Source organism: Pollachius pollachius, assembly GCF_949987615.1.
Source record: "Pollachius pollachius genome assembly, chromosome: 16".
Taxonomy (NCBI): Eukaryota; Metazoa; Chordata; class Actinopteri; order Gadiformes; family Gadidae; genus Pollachius; species Pollachius pollachius.
Window position 1 is genome coordinate 7,487,734 of NC_136949.1, and position 13,561 is coordinate 7,501,294.

The 13,561-nt window shown below is 44.8% G+C and overlaps 1 protein-coding gene across 1 annotated transcript; it reads left to right on the forward strand.

Annotated features, from left to right (window-relative positions):
• The first annotated feature begins 1,561 nt into the window (after nt 1-1,561).
• fez2b (fasciculation and elongation protein zeta 2b) lies at nt 1,562-11,722 on the forward strand. Its single transcript, XM_079753447.1, has 9 exons — nt 1,562-1,938; nt 3,850-3,958; nt 4,423-4,539; nt 5,078-5,210; nt 5,953-6,080; nt 6,522-6,671; nt 7,960-8,035; nt 8,147-8,212; nt 8,997-11,722. The coding sequence occupies exons 1-9, from the start codon at nt 1,601-1,603 to the stop codon at nt 9,011-9,013; spliced, it is 1,134 nt and encodes a 377-aa protein (XP_079609573.1). The 5' UTR covers nt 1,562-1,600; the 3' UTR covers nt 9,014-11,722.
• Nucleotides 11,723-13,561: the final 1,839 nt, after the last annotated feature.

Genomic DNA, 13,561 nt, shown 5'->3' on the forward strand with positions numbered 1-13,561 from the left:
GACATTTCAGAAGATTAAAGGCTAAAACCTTCAACAACCCAAGAAGCTTTTTTTGCAAGGAAGCTCCACATGTATCTGCTGGTGGCATATTCTGTGTCTGTATGCAATTTGGTGTCTATTCCGTTATTTTATGGGGTTTTAATCAAGGGAGTTGTTCCTTATTCTAAAATGTCTTATCCCCTTCTTGGGTCAGTAAAGTGGTCATGGAGGAATATTGAGGGCTAAACTGTAGCATCTCTGGGCAGTTATTTGGTTTTGGGTGGGAGAGATGTGTGGGTTTGAGTTGTACGTGTTATTTACAAAAGTGATTGTACTGTTTTGTATCATTGTGTAGAAGAAGTGTTATGTATGCATATTTTCAATAAAGATTTCAGGGTTTCGAAAAAATAATGTTGATGACCCACCTCATGGGTCAGAATTTTTTCACGGCTCCTAGTGCCATATCTGGTAGCCTAGGCTACATGTTGAGTAATATTCACGTGCCTCTCTTATGAGAGTCCTGTCCATCGAGGCAACGTCAGCAGTGTTCGATAATAAAACACTGCTGTTGATAAACCTCAACCAGGACTAGCTAAGGTTTTCGGGCGATCGGACTGCACATATGTGCCTACACATCAACAAATGCAGCTCCATTTATATTCTGAAAATAGGCAATCGTATATGAAACAGTTCAGACCACTGAGCAGGATAAATAGGGGGGTCATAAAAAAAACTTTTAAAAATGGAATACGAATTATTTTAAAGTTGAGTTGTCTTCTGTTAGATAGACTATATATTTTCACTTCCATAAATTCAGTCTTTCAATTTGTCTTTCAAACATCTCGAATAAATTGTCGTTCATTTCATGTTTCAATCATTATACAAATATAGCATTGTGTCTGTTTCAAAGATGACTGGGAAGGTACAGAAAAATCGGTTTTCATTCTTGACAGCAAGAGGACAGCCCCTTCAAAAAAAGCTGCCAATGTGAGGTCAGAGGAGGCGGCAGTGAAGGAGGCATTGGATGAGGTAGTGGAGAAGGAGTGGATCAGAATTTCCAATGTGTACTAATCAATTATGAACCATATGCAAAATTGCTTGAAACTTTTCTAAGATCTAAGCAAAATTGTGGGTCGCTCTGTTCTGGAAAATAGTTTAAATTAAAACAGGGGGTATAGGCTATTGGGAGAGCGATCAAACAATCTTCAGATATCCATCTAAAAGCAATCACAGTCCAGAGTAGGTTGGTTATAGCCTAATGTTTTGTATTGACCCAGCGGAATTCCCGTCTCTAGTTTCAGTCTTTTTTGCAAGTTATTCCCAGATATTGGAGTTAGTCTAACGATTGCAGCTCTTTCAATATCAATAATTGTGGATGGCGGTCTTTCGGAAGTGCACGGTAATACCTCATCATCCACACAGAAACAGATAACATATGGGCATGAGAGAGGACATGTTGGTTTGTTTTGCACAAGCGAGTGGGAGGAGCGTCGTCACTGACGTCCCGTTCAGCCTCGCCCCCTCTGTTCGCTCTCTCAACACTGTTTTCTTTCGGAGTCCCCTCTTCGCTCTGGTGCCCCATCAAAAAAACTCCCCGTTGGAGAGCTGCAGGGCTGTATAGATGGCAAGCCCAGGTCCCACGGCAGTCATGGCGGCGCCGTTGGCTCACTTTGAAGAGGACTGGCAGGACTTCAACGAATTCCAGCCCTCCTCCTCCGAGGCGCCGGATCAACTGGATCAGGTGAACTCGAATGCGAGCGAAGCGGCGCCGGGCCTCGACGCTCACGCCGACCCTGAGCACTGCTTCTCCGGGGAGTTCTGCGGCTTCGAGTCCATGGAAGACCTGGTCCAGGACTTCGACGCAAAGCTGAGCGTTTGCTTCCGAAACTACAACACGGCAACTGAACATATTGCGCCCATCAGGCCGATCACAGAGGAACATTTCCTCAAAGACGACGAGTGAGTATGGATGGTGTGCTGGATGGCAACTTTTTGACCGTACTGGTGTTTAAAAGGCGAGCCCCATAGCTCTCGTTAGCCGGCTAGCAGTCTAGTCTAGCCTAGCTTTACTTCATGTGATTAATCAGAGTTGGGCAAACATCTCGGTGGCAAGCGACCAGCAGGACGTTCACGACCTCTTTAGACGCGATGCCCTCCATTGAGTGACCTATTTCTGAAAATAGAAGTATTATCTGATTTGTATTTAATGGTGAAAACTCCCCAATTGTTGCACCTCTCCGGACAGCTTGAATCGTCCTTTGTATTGGAATGCCTTTGGTCGCAAGTCCACGTCTGTCATGTCAGAGTGGCTTTCTGTCATGTAACGTTTGAAGGGGTTTAGTGTTATGAATTGAGGGAACGCTTCCCAGATTAGGTTTCTTTGTAAAAGTGGCACTGTTACAACTTATTTACTATGGTTTATCATTTAAACTGACGTGTATGTCAATAACGCCTACATATAAAAGCATGACATGATCACGCCCAACGCCAGTAACAACGACGTTGTCATGATATATCATTGCTATGTCCTCTTTATGAAGCTGTCTATTTTGTTTTATGTTGTATTGGATTTCTGCGTTGCAGTGGTGATGTGGCTTAAAGTCCGACCCACCCATTTACAGCCTGAGGGTATACTGCGTATATTAACAGTTGATCATTTATTTGATTAATGGTTTAATGGTTGATCAATTAGACTATTTAAATGCTTTATAGGTTTAATAAATCCTTTGACTTTGTCATCAGAAAGTGATGTATCATCAAAGTAGCACGATATGAACTTCTCAAGCTCAATTTCAACCGCAAAGCCACCTTGTAAACGTTTTCAGATGGGCAATGTCAATGTTATGTCAACACATGACCCCTCTGCCATCTCTGTGCATAAAATCACAACAGATTCAACCATTATCCACATACGCTTTTATCCTTAGGGGTTGAGACCCTGTTGCAAATGCGTTGAAAAAAAAGGCCAGGGGTAGTTTTTAATAGGACCCCTGTCGAAATGCTTAGCTAGCCCTTTTTAGCCGGACGTGTTCGGGCTGTTAACTAGCCAGCCGTCCATCCAGCGACCCCATCGCTGGATGGACGGCAAGGATGGCAAGAGTGTGTCTGCTCAATGTCAGTTTGGCAGAGACGTGGGTGCGTGTCGCCCTCTGTGCATCTAGGGCAGAAAGGAGAAGTAGGCGTTGTTCTTATAATGGGTTCGTGTCGGAGCTACAAAAAGCGTTAGGCGATGTCTGTTATTTTGTAGCACAGTGGGGATGCATGTGTTGACTTGCCAGGGACACTATGACATCACTCGAGGGGACAAACAAAACTTCCCCTCGATGATGCAGAGCTGACCTGACATAAGGGGGCACAGCATTCGAGCCCGGATCTGCTCCAAGCAACGGCGGAGGTCAGAAATAAAACTACAAAATTGTTGATGTCGCACAGCGTTCTCACACACTGAGATTGCCCAAACTCCCTGTGTTTTGCTTATTGTGCCAACACGCGTCAGAAGAATGACAAAAAACATGACACCTCTCAAATCCAAAAATAAAGTGGCTTGCACACGGTGAGATTTCACCTCATGTATAATAATCATGTTATTATCGGTGGTCCTGAATAGCAAGGGACTTAAGTCCGATCTCAGTCGACCAATGCTTCTCTACCCTGAATATGTTGGCTTGGGTTGAATGAGGTAAATTCAGTGCGGCACGATGAAGCTGTAAGTAGGAGCTTGCGAGGCAGGTGGGCTTCTGTGTGTGAGTGGGAGGCGGCGGAGTACACACCACCGCCGACTCATTCGTGTGCCAGCGATGCGGAGAGGGGGTAAAGGAAGCCGTTTGATTCACGCCTGTTTTTGCATCTCTTGTTCTCTCTGTGGCCCAGGGTGTGGAACGCCCTGAGCGATAACTATGGCAACGTGATGCCTGTGGACTGGAAGACCTCCCACACACGCTCCCTGCACCTGCCAACACTCAACCTCCGACCGCACGAGGTACCATGCCCATAGACATCTCTCTGTCTCTGTCTCACTCTTTGTCTTTTACATTCAATTGAATCTTGACTTGAAGAGACTTAGCCACTTGCTAAACTCATTCATCCTGCATTAAGTGTGTGGAACAACCTGGATTGTTAAAGCACCAGCAGAACTATTAAGTTAATGGCATTACTATTACAGGGTTTCTTGGTAGTGCTTGAGGCGGCAAGTGGTTATCGATTCTCCTCCTCCTGCCAAGGAGGAACTCATGTTTACCCTGCGCTCGGCAGTCTTGCCTTGTGTCCACTTCCTGTAAAGAAGTTCTCCATTTGTAAACCGTTCATCTTCATGCACTGTGTTCGATCTGACCCCTCTCTCTGTGTGTCTCTGTGTGTGTGTGTGTCTCTCTCTCTCTGTCTCTGTGTGTCTGTGTCTCTCGCTCTGTCTCTCTCTCTCTTGCTCTCTGGGTCTCGGTCGGCCAGGCGCTCGACAACCAGTCCCTGGACCTCTCTGACGACGAGGAGCTGCGGGAGCAGATGGACATGCACTCCATCATCGTCTCATGCGTTAACAACGAGCCCCTGTTCACCGCAGAGCAGGTGAGGTACACACACACACACACACACACGCCTTAATGAATCATTCATGCACGTCACCTCATCACCTCCCGTGTATAAGAATGCAGCTTATGAATGCTCAAAATGTGCATGCGTCTGAATCTTCTCTAAGTCGCATTGGATAAACGTGTCTGCTCAATGATGAATGTTAAAACGAGGGAGAAGGATCACACTTTAGTTTTTCGGTCGTCCATGTTTGTTTCCTAATGGACTTACTCAGGCAGGATGACGCACTCCAGCTCTCAGTCAAACTTTAGTCCCGGATTAAAAATAATATGTTTAACAGTTTGGGGTTGCTAATCTTTCATTGTTCTTATTAAAAACCAAGCGTTTTGCACTGCTTTTGCGCTAGAATATATATTCTGGTCATTGTTTGCACATTTATTTTCATTGTGATACTTTTTTTTCTTTTCTTGCGTTTCAAAGGCGAGACTTTGCATTAGCCTAGGTAATGGTATATTGACGTTGATTTAGGATTTAAGTCTTTTCTAATGTGCGTGCATCGTGGTGTCCCTCCCAGGTGATTGAGGAGATAGAGGAGATGATGCAGGAGTCTCCTGACCCGGAGGAGGACCAGTCGGACCTCTCCAAGGTCCTCTCTGAGGACCTCCAGGCACTCAAACACTCCCAGTCCAACTCCAGCTACCAAGGCCGTAAGACGCGCACCTGTGTGTGGGGGTGTGGGTGTGTGTGGGTGTGTTTGATGAACCGTGATCTTGTGACTGATTACACCATATCCAATGTAGAGCTGGGACTACACACTCGTAGCAAGTAGGCAGGACTCTTATATAACTGTGTGTCAGATTAATTACTTTCCACTGCATGCGTTTGACAGGTCATCCAATACCCACAATGAATATATGCCTGGGTATACAGCTTAACTTTCAGATATAAATTGGATTGAGAATAAAATAACCAGGACATAACAACACATCCCCTTCGTCCTTTCCATTTCCAAAAACTGTATGGATCTAACCAATTTAAAAAAGACAAAACACAACAAACAGAACTTAAAGCGTAATCATTAGTTGTTGTAGCCGAGTTCGACAGTAGAAAAGAGAGCAGAAGAGAGATTTGGAAACAACCAAAGTTCCCTCCCTCTATGTTTCTAGGCCATTGCATAGTATTTAATTTCTCGTACCTGTGTTTGCCATGCAAGATGGATTCCCTGAACCAATCAGGGAAGAGATGCCCTCATTGGTCAGAAATTAACCGTAGTCTTAAAATCTCAATTGGCTCATACAGGGTTCGGTGTGCACGGCGTGTCAACTCGAACAAATGCATTTCAATCACTAATAGCTGACAGATGTCTAAGACATTTCGAACAAATCACACTCAAATAAAAGCTCTTAAACCTCTAATAAGCCCTCGTTCGTCTCCCTCCCCCCCCCCCAGGGCTGCGGCAGCTGTCTGTGTGTGAGCTGACGGAGGCGCTGGAGGAGGTGAAGACGGCCATCGGCCACTACAGCGAGGAGCTCATCCAGGCCCTGGCCCTGAGGGATGAGCTGGACTACGAGAAGGAGGTAACCTCCCTCTTCTATTACGCCCCCGGACATCACGACAACATTGCATTGGACTGACCTTGTGACTGATTCAAGCGTTTGCCAGCCATGGACGGCCAGATTGGTAGAGGACGAGATGTGATGACTTAACATCGCTTTCTATTCTGCCTCGGCCTGTCTTTTACTCTTTTGCTCTCTAGCTTTCTATCGCTCTATCTCAAAATATGGGAAGCGCTTTGGATGCTTAGAAAAGCAATTTCTAATGCAACGATTAATTGTTACGTGACCTCAAGTGTGTCCGCTTTTCTAGCGTTGCATGATTTTTAGCTAAGTGCACTTTTCACTGCAAGTACCACAAAGAGCGAAAGACACCGACAAGCCAACGGAAAGACATGGTGTGCCTCTGGTTTGTGTGTGTGTGTGCGTGCGTGCGTGCGTGCGTGCGTGCGTGCGCGCGAGCAGGTGAAGAACAGCTTCATCTCGCTGATCATCGACGTGCAGAACCGGCAGAAGGAGCAACGCGAGCTGCTGCGCAAGAGGAGAAAGATCCGCAGCACCACCACCATCGGGCCCAACGGCCAGCGGACGGCTAGCACACATGTACCGGGAACGGTGAGAACCCCCCGCCCCCCCAACACAGGCTCCAGGTTACAGAGACCCGCGCGGTGGTGAAGCCCATGCATGTGGCAGTAGGAGGACGGAATGAGTCAAATATATGTTTTTTGTGTTGTAAACGCGTCACAGGTTTATAGGCAGGGTCCGACATGAACCGCTAGAGTCGAGTCGCTTTACCTGCTTTACCTGGAAAAGCATTTCTTTTTTTTATGCATATTTTTTTATCGGCCAAATGGTTGAATCATTCTGCCTTTGGCTGACGGCAGATGTTCCTTTGAGACCCTGTTTGTGGGTGTGTGTGTAGTGGACCCCCAGCCGAGAGGTCGTGTGTGTGTGTGTGTGTGTGTGTGTGTGTGTGTGTGTGTGTGTGTGTGTGTGTGTGTGTGTGTGTGTGTGTGTGTGTGTGTGTGTGTGTGTGTGTGTGTGTGTCAAGACGTTTTGGGTCTCTGTGCCAAGATGGCGTGGGGCTCTCTTTCTCTCTTACTTCCTCCAAGTAGGAGTCTTTTCATTCTTTCTCTCTCTCTTTTACTCTTCCCCTTTCGCCGTGCTCTCTCGCCCGTAGCTCCTCACTCTGGAGGGATTGTCCACGGTCATTCAAAATGGCCTCCGTCAAACTTTCGGTGGGCCTGAAGGGGACAAGCAGGTGCCCCATCTTCCTCTTGCTCTGCGTATTTCCTCCAGCCTGCTTCTCTTTCTTTCTTTCTGTTTTTCCCCTCCTCCGATTTTATTTATACACGCATGACTGTTTCTTTCCGCACAGCTACCCTTCTTTTATTTTTGGATGCGTTGGTTTTTCCTTTCTATTTAAGTCGTCAAATTTGTTTGGCTCCGTTTGTTTTTGAATGCTTTTAACAAGGGATCGCTTTGACTTTACTTTTTGCTGCCGTCATTTCCAGTCATCTTACTTTTCATTGTGTATGTTTTGGTGCACCAGTTGCAAGGCTGTTGACCTTCCATTTGAATTGCATGAATAGCAGTGCATGAAAGATAACAATGTATAACCATTAAAAGTTATTGTTTCATGATCATTAAAACAGATCGAATGTCTAAGATCATACCATTATCATTGTCCTTAAATTTTTCATATGATTTATTATTTAGTATTTTTTTTTGTGTTCCAATCCTTCTGTTATGTTTACTCACTATTTACTTTATCCTCCCTCTCCCTCTCTTTGTCTCTTTCTCTGTCTGTCTCTGTGTGTTTTCTCTTTCTGTCTTTGTCTCTCTCTGTCTCTCTCCGTGTCTATCTCTCTGTCTGTGTGTCGGTCTATGTTCTCTGCTTTAGTATCTGACCACCGTGATCCCCTATGAGAAGAAGGCCGGCTCCCCCTCAGTGGAGGACCTCCAGATCCTCACCAAAAGTATGTGACTGCCTTCCCCTCTGTCCCCGTGACCTCCTCCTTCCATCATCCAGACCTCTGCGTCACGATGGCTCCTTCACTAACGCTTCATGCCATGTCTCTGCTCCTCAGTTCTCCAAGCCATGAGGGACGACAGTGAGAAGGTGCCCAGCCTCCTAACAGATTACATCCTCAAAGGTGAAACCCCCTCCCCTCCCCTGATCTCCTGACTACAGCCTTGCTACCTTGACTTGTGTAGAAGAGCCATGTCGTACTACCATAGCATGTACTGTGGATAACACTGCCCTCTAGTGGTTTAACATAATAGACCAATATTCACTAATGATTATGTCTGGGTTATTTCTGGTGACCAAGCATTTTCTGGGGAAGGGTCGTGCTTAATAGAAGCACAGCGGAATACACTCGCTCAGTGAGGAAAACGACGTTCAAAATCACACCTCTTTGGCCAGCCTTTCCTCTTTTTGACTCGTGCCTTCCTTGTGTCTCGTTCTGCTGCGTCATCCTCTTGCTAGCTCTGGTGTGAGCACGGGGGAGATGAAGGTTTGTAAAGGCACCGTTGCATCAAAAAATGTCTTGGAAAGTCCTGTCCTGTCCTGCACTCATGCTTCATAACCCTTTTTTTGTCTGTTCTTCATTTTTTTTGTCTGGCGTGGTATATCACCTTTTTTTTTCTTCCTGCGGAAAACTCTCGCTATTTAGTGCATCATGTGACATTCCGTGCTTGTGGTTCGTACATCTACAAATACTCAGAAGTGTGTGTCTGTGTGTGCCAGTGCTTATGCTTCCTAGCTAAGCTTGTCGTACTAGTAGCTGGATATTATGCACTCTCAACTCATTTACCTCTCATCCACTCTGACCTCCCCTCTTGGTAACGTTAGTGCCTCCTAGTGGGCGCCACACCTCAATGTACCAGAAACCGCCTTGATTAAACGTCATCTGTCTTCTGCTGTTGTGTTCACAGTTCTGTGTCCAACCTGAAGCCCAAGAGGAGGAGCCATCTTCAAACCTTCAGGTCACCACCTCAGAGACTGTCTTGATCGATGCCTTCCCCCCCCCCCCCCCTTCCAAATATGAACTTTACTCCTTGTTTATTTGTCTTACGTGGCCATATTTTTGTTGGGTCAAATTACATTTTAACCGCCGATTAGACCTGTGGTCTGTCGGTTTCACCTCACGTGTAACCTCAGTCTCACACACCGTTGTGTTGTCGTTTACTTTATGTTTAGGTTTTTAAAATGTGTCTATTTTACTTTATTTTTGATTCTGCACATTGACTTATTATGTGTTAGCCAGTATTCAGTATTACATCAGCGGCCCCGAAGCTCTCTGATTGGCCAGTGGCTGCTATATGGGGAAAATGACAGGATGGATGTTAGTTTTTTAAATCTCGGGACACAGCCGAAATGGGAAGTCGGCCGTCCCGTTTCTGGGAACGTTTTCTGAATCACGTGATGTTTGCATCGCTGCAGTTCCTTCTTGTGAGGAGAACAGTCGATCAAGGTGTTCTCTGATCTCTGAATCCGATCCAGCATGAATCTGTTGCTCTGATTTATGCTGGATGCGCCCCTTTTTTCGATTTGTCTCAATGAGGTACAAAGCACATATATTTTAAATTTGTAGGCAAAAGAACAAAAACTTCACTCTAAAAAGTGAAAATCACTGCGAAAGCATCGCTGCATGCCACTTTTATGCTTGGCAGAGCTGCATTAGTCCGATAGAGTATATAGAATATGTATTTTTATTAAGAAAAATGCACCTATACAAGACTTCTACGTAATGTCAAAAAGGGAAAAAAGTGTAATTAAGGTTTTAATGTAAGAGATTTAACTGGGGAGCCCGTGTTCAGTGTCACATGTTTTGTGTAGATGGTCGTTGACGCCAAGACAGAGACTTGGTACTGCCAGGGGTTACTCTTTAATTTACATTGAAGTTTCCATTCAAGTGCTGTTGTTCACCTTTGGCCCGCGAGTAGCGTTATTGGTTCTCATTGGTACGTCCGGTTTATTCATGTAATGATTGGAAAAATGTTAAAGTCAGGTAACAAAATGAATGGTATTTGTCCAAAAAGGCGATCATATTCAAGGAACAACTGTGGTAGGTCAGGTTATGTAAAGTACTGAGGCATCTCAACCGCCTGCTTGCACGCAGATAAGGAATATGTCATTGTTGTTGATGTGAAACACCCCACTGAACTTTATCCATTCAATTTCCTAACCTTTAATAATCCTATATTTTGTCCTCCTCATTGATTGTTGATCAGTTGCCCCTACTTTTAAAACAGGCCATATCTCTGGAAAGGTGGTTAACCTAACACAGGGATCCAAAGCCATCCAAGCATCAACTGAGCTCCTCTGTGCCTCCTCAAGGTCTCTAGTTTTCAGGAACTACCGACAGAGTTGTCTCTTTAACAAAATGGCGGTTTTAAAGGATCCAGCGGGTTTAACGACCCAACATTCCAGAGCACATCCTAACGTTTTTCCAGTGCGGCGTCTGGAATATCTTCGCTGCGAACACGAGATCGCGACGCGCAGCTCGGAAATATGCGTCAGGGCTACTAGATGTTGTCAGTTTGTCAGGAGATACTAAGTCAGTCTGTGTGTAACGTAGCCTACCGTAGCTCAGCAGTAATATCTAGTTAGGTGCTCTTATCATTTGTAGATGTTTACTTTTTTTTAAGGTGGTCAGCTAGAGACGAATCACGCTCGGCTAGTTCGTCCTTTTAAAGGTTGTTGTTGTCCTTAGCTGTTGTATCACCACCGCGTCATGGCAGCCTATTTGTAGGGACCGCTTGACGTTTAGTTGCATGGAAGTCTTTCTTTTAATGCTAGGTCTTCAGTCTTCTTGGTCTTTATGACACCTTTTGTCCCACCAGCAGCGAAGAAGAGATACAGGGAAAGATTGGTACTGTGATACGTTTAGCCGTCGCACAAAGCAGCGGCCAAAGTTGTGTTGTGGTAACGGCAGGGTTCCGCCAGGACATTTAGAGAACACTATGATGTACGAATGAACGGTTCACCTTTTTGTATCAGGACATGTCCTTCCAGCTTTAAGAAGCAATCGTAACCCAGCATGTGCTGCATGCCATTTCAAAATGCATTTCGATGACCATGCCATGTCAAGAATTAATAACACCTCCCTGGAAAGGGACATAATGCACGCAGCAGCACACAAGATTTAATTTTTTTTCGGAACAGTTTGCACTTTTCAGATGATTTGATAACTCGCTCACTTTAAAAAAATCTCAAGAGAAGACTCGCAATGAGATATTGAGTTCTTGAACTTAAACGGAAGTGTGTGCCGTAGAAGCAGATCTGAGACGCACGCTTCCTCTCTCAGGATGAAGCCCTTCTCCCCCCCTCCCTCCTCCCATTGGGTCTTTTAAACTTGCATATCAGCATAATGGCGTGTTGGAGATTTATATTTATATATTGCAAAACCAGCAACATTAAAAGAAAAATGCTGCCTTTTTAAATGCCTGAAATTTGTATATAAATTCAACTCATTGATTTTAACGCAATATAATTCTTCCCCTTTTTGGGTTGTTTTATGTTTACTGTCTTTATGTGGTATGTACTTGCAGTACATTAATTTATTATGTGAATGTTTTGTACCCATACTATTAACTTTAATGGCAAAAATGGTTTGTGCCCAAATTGCATTGCAACTCATTTCAAATAAATTAATATGATCATTTGATGCTCTCTATCATTTTATGCATCCTGGATTTAGCCCTTAATGGAAAGCGATCTATGAGCACATTTGTTATTTTGACATTTATTAGATAAATTCCATACTCTGCTGTTGGTCACGCATATCAAAAGGCTAAAATTAAAGCATAACGTAAAGCATTAATAAAGCAAGATAATCGTGTATAAAAGTACATTTGACTAACAATTTTGTATAAATTCACAGTGAAATCACTTCATTGCTGCTTGCGTTTCAACACTGGGTACAATAAAAGAGGTTCATCACACGCAATGGAAAACCTTAATGAAAAAATGTCAAAGATGTTTTTACATTGATTGGTTAGAAAGCCAAAGATTCATTGAGATAACGCATCAATCCAATTACGTGGAAAACCTTAGAAGGTAAACGTAATGCTTGGTTTCTGTTGAAATGTCATGAAAAAAATCATCTTTTTGCCGTATAATAGTTCCATAGCCTTAAAATGTATATACCCACTGTATACCACATGTCATCCATGACATCTTTCCAATCAGAATAACACTGGTGAAAGGACGATTCCTATAGGCTTTTAATCCTGGCCTATTAAACCCACGCCAGAGTGTACTTCAGGTCCAGGACTGCTTCCATAGTTTAAAGCTGTGCTTCCTAACGTTTTGGGGCTGTCGCTGTATTTTTAGGTCTAAAAATGGATTCCCGTTCATCGTTTGAACCACATCTGCAACTTCCATTAATAATAGAATCAATGTCCGAGTGAACCATGCTAGGAACCATAATGATGTGTGCATATATAGGGCATTCACAGGATCTTTCCCTCAAATAGTCAACACTCATAAGTCAGTGTGACCCCCCCATATACACACCAGGCGACCCCAACTGGGGTCCCCACCCCATGTTGGGAAACACTGTTTAAGAACGTTTATTACATCTGTTGTGTTAAAGAGGATGACGTTAGCATGTAGCGCATGTGGCTACACACTTGACCTTAGATGTTGAGCTTACAGGGTTGGGGTCCAGGCTCCGTCCAGGGGGGTGGGGGCTTACAGGGTTGGGGTCCAGGCTCCGTCCAGGGGGGCGGGGGGCAGTCACAGGTTGGTGTCGGTGAACATGGTGTGCTCTTTTCTCACCGTGCTGAAGCCTTTGATGGTGTCCACAAACTCCTCGTCTTCCATGAACTAGGAGGGAGGAGCGGGACAAAATGTCTCAAAGGAACGGTGTGGGGAACGACACGCTAGAACTGGTTTTACTTCCACTGACCCCCCCCCCCACACACACACACACACACACACACACACACACACACACACACAGACAGAAAGCATTGGTGACTTTAAAGCCAACTAGCATAAGATAAGAGAACCTTATTCTCCGATTGGTTAAGAAATCCGTCCTCTGCACAAGCGCCATAGACTGGCACGAGGGAATTATGCACAAATTGCGTACAGAAGGCTATACACATCATACGGCCGCCAATCATAAAAACATCAAATGTATCACAGACATGACTCCCATTAAAGTAGCAGTGGTGTTTTGTGCTGTTCCTCCATTGCTAATATATAATATTTAAACGTGCATGGTGATTAGACAAATGCCTCAAGTGCTGCTGGCGGTGATGTGCAAAGAAATAGAACAGTGTTTCCAGATCTCATGTGACCCAGGCTGTATTCTGTTCTCCTCCCAGTGCTCCTGGAGGTGCTAACCGGCTGAGGGAACAGCTCGTCTATTAGAACCTCAGGCCGGCCGGGCGGGTGCTGGGAGTGCTGAGGCCGTGTCTGTTGACGTTGTTTTGCCCCGTGCTGCTCACCTTTTAAAATAGCAGTGTCATTACCTGGAACAACTCGT

Coding starts and splice junctions, on each gene's coding strand:
- fez2b (XM_079753447.1), top strand. CDS start 1,601: ATGGCAAGCCCAGGTCCCACGGCAGTCATGGCGGCGCCGTTGGCTCAC. Junction 5,211..5,952: donor CAACTCCAGCTACCAAGGCC/GTAAGACGCGCA, acceptor CCCCCCCCCCAG/GGCTGCGGCAGCTGTCTGTG. Junction 6,081..6,521: donor AGCTGGACTACGAGAAGGAG/GTAACCTCCCTC, acceptor GCGCGCGAGCAG/GTGAAGAACAGCTTCATCTC.